The sequence below is a fragment of the Castor canadensis genome, chromosome 7 (assembly GCF_047511655.1).
Source record: "Castor canadensis chromosome 7, mCasCan1.hap1v2, whole genome shotgun sequence".
In the NCBI taxonomy this organism is placed as follows: domain Eukaryota; kingdom Metazoa; phylum Chordata; class Mammalia; order Rodentia; family Castoridae; genus Castor; species Castor canadensis.
In genome coordinates, this window is record NC_133392.1 from 136460520 (window position 1) to 136466406 (window position 5887).

At 50.4% G+C, this 5887-nt stretch overlaps 1 protein-coding gene across 1 annotated transcript; it reads left to right on the forward strand.

Annotated features, from left to right (window-relative positions):
- Window positions 1-572: 572 nt before the first annotated feature.
- Window positions 573-4917, forward strand: C7H1orf216 (chromosome 7 C1orf216 homolog). The gene is made up of 2 exons (XM_020159616.2): window positions 573-1015; window positions 2473-4917. Exon 2 carries the CDS (start codon window positions 2478-2480, stop codon window positions 3165-3167), a length of 690 nt encoding a protein of 229 aa, XP_020015205.1. The 5' UTR covers window positions 573-1015; window positions 2473-2477; the 3' UTR covers window positions 3168-4917.
- The last annotated feature ends 970 nt before the right edge of the window (window positions 4918-5887 follow it).

A 5887-nucleotide genomic window follows, 5' to 3' on the forward strand; every position in this document is an offset into this window, starting at 1 on the left:
TTGGGCCCCCAACCTCCATACATTTCCCCCAGGGAGGGGGAATCAGGCTCAAGAAACAGAACACTAGACGAATCCACTGGAATTTGAAAGCTCAGACCACCTTCTTATCTAGCTGCTTCTCCTCACCTGGGAAAAGTACAGGAGTCCATTGCACAGGAACCCTGGAGAGGGTCCTCTGCCCAGCGGCAAGGAAGCACCCAGGTAATGTGTAGAACGTTGGCTGGGAACCCTGTCCCAGAGTGTCTTTTCTTAAAACCTTACATTAAATAAATTTAATCAAATAAGCACAACATGAATATATAATTCCAAATTGTATTCAGTGCTATGAAGAAAAAGAACAAAAGTGCCCTGATAGTATAGAAGGGGGAACTAATCTGGCCTGGAATCAAAGGCGCCTCTCCAAACAGATGGAAACGCGAGTTTAGTCGAGAGAGAATTTTAGGCAGAAGGATGGGTGTGTGCAAAAATCAAAAGAAAGGAGCGTGGGGCCCAAGTGCAGAGAGCCAGGTAAAGGAGGAAGGCGGGAGGCAGGCAGGGCGGGAGGCGCCAGGCATTGCGTCTGCAGCCTGACGGATTTCCCGTGCGGTAGAGAAGCCATTGAGGGGTTCTAAGCAGGAAGGCGGTGCGCGATCAGATTTTCAGCTTGGAATCGTCGCTATGGCTGCAGTGATGCAAACCAATCTATCGGAGCAGCCCAGGGAGTTACGTTAGGAGATGGCCCCGGGCCTGGAAGGCCTGAGCCGAGCCGAGCCGGGCCAGGTGGAGGAGGCGGGTCCTGCGCGGAGAACCGAACCGGCCCACGTGGGCCAGGCCGCCCCGCCCCGCCCCGCCGCGCAGACGCCGCCAGACTCCGCAGTCCGGGCCTGGGGCTGCGCGCGGGGTGCTGGGGACCCCGCACCCAGGCTGGGACGTGGACGCCCAAGTCAAGGGACCCTCAGGCCGCAGTAACAAGTTCCCAGCAAGCAGGGCCGGGCGGAACCAGAACCAGCCCCGCAGGAGCGGGAGCCCCTAGGCCGTGAGTCCGGGCCCGAGGTGGAGGGCTTGGAGCCCAGCCGCGGGAGTGGGGGGCGGGCGTCGCAGCCACTGCCCAGCAGCCTCCGCAGAGACTAGGGAAGGATGGCGCTGCCCTCTGCCTCTAGGGGGTTGTCTTCTTCTGCGAGGTGGAGGAGGTCACCAATGCCCCATTGTACAGTCCCCTCTACCCCGGAAATTCCGGATTTGCTTGAGAAGGGGGGAAATCCTGATCCTGGGGGTGTCTGGGCTCCCACTTTAGCATCTCAGAAAACGCATGACACTTAGCACCACCCCTGCCTATCCCAGATTTATTTGTGGTCCCGACCAAGTTTAGGAAAAAGAGAAATACTAAGGCAAGGGAAGATCTCCAGGCACCTTCCCACAAACCGGAGGGATGGTGGTAGGGCAGGTTACAAAGAAGGTGTCCTTACACCATTGTCTGCCCACTACTGAATGTGGGGAGGGTCCCTGCCACCTATGGAGTTTCTCCTAGTACCTGCTTCTCCTAGTGATATCCCTCCTTTCCCCCCCCCCCCAGTACGGGGGTTTGAATTTAGACCCTACACCTTGAACCACTCCACCAGCCCACCCCTTTTTTTGTGATGGGTTTTGAGATCGGGTCTCCTGAACTATTTGCCTGTCTGGGCTGCCTTCAAACCTCGATCCTCCTCATCTTTGTCTCCTCAGTAGCTAGAATTACAAGTGTGAGCCACCTGCACCCAGCTCTCCCTCACTCTTAATGATCCTCAGTTCTTCTAATACTAGTAATGTGCTCAGTAGAAATCTCTTGTCAATTCAAGGCCATATCTGGGGACAAGCTGGTTATTAGGGAAGAGTGGTATAGCAAACTAGGGTCAGGGACACAAGATGGTAAGCATGTCCCAGGAGTATTAGGAGGGAAGGGGCAAGCTTGTCAGTGGGAGAAGGAGGGCTCCCTAGGGCAGGGAAGGAAACAGCAGCCAGCTCTGCCAGCCCTGGGTGTCAGCAGTAACCTCCTCACATTATTGGCTCTGTCTTCCAGAGCACGAAATCCCACTGCAGTCCCCTCTCCAATTCACTTCCCCAGCAAATATGTGCAGACACCTGCTAGTGCCAGGCTCTGTGCTGGCTCCTGGGAATATGATGGAGTCTAGTCAGGAAGCTAGATTAGAAATTGTCCCAAGATCATTGAAACAAGCACTTCCAGTTGAATAGGCATTTACTGACCACCACCTATGTATGCCAGGGATAGGAAATGCACATGGATAAGAGTGTGTACCCAGGGCAGTGGGGAGAACATCAGAAAGGCCTCAGGAAGGCATGGATACTAGGAGCTGAGTTTTGAAGTACAGAAAGGAGTTTGCTTGGTGGAAAAGGAGAAACTTTGAGGGTGGAGAGGCAGGGTACTGTAGGCCAAAGGAATAGTGTGGGGATGGTAGTGCGTTTTAACAGACTCATTCTTCTGTTTCCCCTTCACAGGCAAGATGTTTGCCATCCAGCCAGGGCTAGCAGAGGGGCCCCAATTCCTGGGGGGCCTGCCTCCTGGAGTATGTCAGCCCGAGCTCCACCCAGACAGCAATTCCAACTTCATGGAGAGCACCAAAGACGCCAATGAGAATTGGCATGGGATGCCAGGCAAAGTAGAACCCATCCTGCTGAGGAGTTCCTCTGAGTCACTCTCTGACAACCAGGCCTTCCAGGCCACTGGACTCCTTGAGGACGGGGTCCGCAGCCCCCCAGAGGGTGCAGAGATTCCTGGTGCTGAGCCTGAGAAGTTGGGTAGTGCTGCCACTGTCTGCTCCCCTCTGGAGGACATCGGCTATGCCAGCAGCTCCCTAAGCATCGACAGCTCTAGCAGCAGTCCAGAGCCTGCCTGTGGGACCCCTCGAGGCCCTGGCCCTCCTGATCCCCTTCTGCCCTCGGTGGTCCAGGTTGTGCAGCAGCTGCAGGCTCAGGAGCGCTACAAAGAGCAGGAGAAAGAGAAGCACCATGTGCACTTGGTGATGTACCGTCGCCTGGCACTACTCCAGTGGATCCGGGCCCTGCAGCACCAGTTGGTTGACCAACAGGCCAGGCTGCAGGAGAGCTTCGACACCATCCTAGACAACCGAAAGGAGCTTATCCGGTGTCTCCAGCAGAGGGCAGCACCATCCAGGCCCCAGGACCAGGGCTAACTGTGTGCCTCTACAAGTGTGCAGGGGTGTACATGTATGTTGGCAAGCATGTGTGTGGTTGTGCACATGGGATTGTTGACATGAGTGCAGGTAAGCATAAGTGAGTTTAAATGTGCCTTGTGTGCACACATGTACACACCGGCTAACTCATGAATATGTAAGAGTGAATGTGTGTGTAGCACATATGTAAGAGTCAGTAAATTTGTATATGTATATGTGGATAGATACCCAAGAATATGTTTATATATGTGTGAATGAGGATGTACATGCAGAAGGTGTGTGTGCATATGCATGAGTTTGATTGTGCAGTCTTGTGTTAGGTATATGAGTGAACCTTTGTTCAAGCCTGTGTGTCAGGGTGTATATGTGCAGGTTCTGTCATGGGGAATGTATGTTGGGAGCCTGTATATTTACACACAAACTCATGAGCACATGTGTGTGTGTGTGTATATTATATATGTATTCAATTGCATCTGGAGGACATCCACCTATATACCCTGTGTTACCCAAGGTCTACCCACAGCCTTCTTTCTCTGCTGGGTACCACTGCTTCCTGGAGAGAGAGGACTAGCCTACTGTCATTTATCTGAGGCTTGTAGCTGATCCCTGCTTCTGAGATTTCTCAGGTCACCTTTCCTTCTCTCTTCCCCTCACTTAACCCAGATCTTGCTCTATCGAGGCTGTTGTCCCTGATATTGGCTTTTCTGTAAGAGGTTTTTGTTTGTTTCATTTGCAGTGCTTGGGATGGAACCCTGCTCCTCATGCATGCTAGCCAAATGCTCTACCACTGAGCTACACCCCCAGCCTCTGTAAGAAGTATAATGGCAGCTCTGGCCTGCCTTGGCACTTTGGCTATAATTTCGTTAAGGAAGTTGGTAGAGAATTGGTATCAGGGAAGTAACTGGGGTAGTGATGGAGTTTATGGCAAGGGTGAGGGGGTACAGAAAAGAAGATAGGGGACTGTCTTCTTGAAGTCTGCCTTTGGCCACATGGGAGATGAAATTGAGAGAGGTAGACCCCTGTGAAGAATAGGAGAATGGAATTCCCAAAGTATACCTCTCCACTGGGAAGGGAGGTTGAAAACCATATTAATTTAAGCTTCCAATGAAAAAGAATGTGTGCTTTCAGGCTTACAAGTAATTAGATAAAGTTTTTCTAAGACTTTTAGGGAAAATCTCACTTCCTGCTTCTGGGCCCCTACCTTGCTGTGCTTCTCCGGCTTTAGCAACATTGGCTGTCCATTTGGTTTGGTCCATTTCTTTAAAATCAGACTGTTGGGAGGAGCAAGAGCTCAGCTCTCCAGGGGCAGAGTCAACCCAGCCTCTAGAAGGTCTTAGGTTGTTGTGTCATGTCCTCTTCTGTCACTGCATGCCTTTTAAACAGGGATTGATAGGCTCCAGAAAAGGCTCCATGAGTTGGAGAGTTGATGAATCTTGGAGAGAACCAACCACTAAAATAGTGGAGCTCACTGCTTTGCTCCTGGCTGCCAAGAGAATGCTCCTGGTGGGTGAGCAATGGCACTAAGAGGGAATGGTGGCAGGTGAACAGTGGCATAGAACACTGATGCTGCCTCTGTCTACAAAATGCGGGGCTCTTCCTTTCTATCTCTGAAGAGTTCATCCCTTATCTGAGTGGGTGTAAGGTACAAGGAGTGAGCCCTGGGAACTTTCTGTCTGTAGCTCTTGCATGTTGAATGTGAACCTGGACATTGGACCAACTCTGAATAAATAAACTAAGGCAAAGTATTAAATTTCTTGAGTATGTGTTTCTATTCTACCTGGTGCCCTCTTTCACACTGTCTGAGCTCCCCTTTGAGCAGGGTCTGGGACTGGGGAGCAAAGGGTGGAAGTTGGGAGAAATACTGGGACTAAAGAATTCAGATTCCTGCACTTAGCAGGCTCAGAGGTCTCCCCAGTCTGACAAGGGAGATTTGGCCTCTGCCCTGGGAGCCCCATATGGAATTGTCCTGTTCTAAATCACCTTTGCACCTGAATAGATTGTAACCACCATATACACAAATACTGAACCCTGCCCTGGACTCACCCCTGCCTGAAGGATGCCATGACTGCAACAGACTGAGTGAGGGTCCTCAGATGATTCTGACACAGATGTAGTTTTGTTTTATTTTATTTTATTTATCTTTGTGAGGAGCTGGGGATTGAACCCAGAACCTTCTACATGCTAGGCAAGTTCTCTACATCCCCAGTCCCCAGACATAATGTGACTTCAGATATTGGTCAATATCAATTAGAATATGTCTTCTTCTTTAGTTTGTATGGTGATTTATTAATTTCTCAAAAAACTCAGGGGCTGAGGGTGTAGCTCAGCATTTGAATGCCTGCCTAGAATGTACAAGGCACTGGGTTCAATCTCTAGCACTGGAAAAAAAAAAAAAAAAGAGCATTACTTTTTTTCCCCTTCTCTTTTTACATACTGGCAGAGCCCTCAGCTTCCAAGTCTGAGATCTCTGAAGACCAGGTTGGTCTCCCTGGCCCTCTTGGGTCCAACTCTCACTATAGATGACCGAGTCTTCCCAATACACAAATCATTATTTTTCTAAGAAAGGTATATTAGTTATCCACTGCTGCATAACAAATTACCCCTAAAATGTAGTGGTTTCAATCAACTGTGATTTCACCAATTCTGTAGGTCAAGAATCTGAGCATAGCTGTGTCTTCTGTCAGTCTCTCAATCAAAATTGGACCCAGTGTCTATGATCT

Excerpts from the sequence above, each read along its gene's own strand:
- C7H1orf216 (XM_020159616.2), top strand. The coding sequence starts at position 2,478 with ATGTTTGCCATCCAGCCAGGGCTAGCAGAGGGGCCCCAATTCCTGGGG.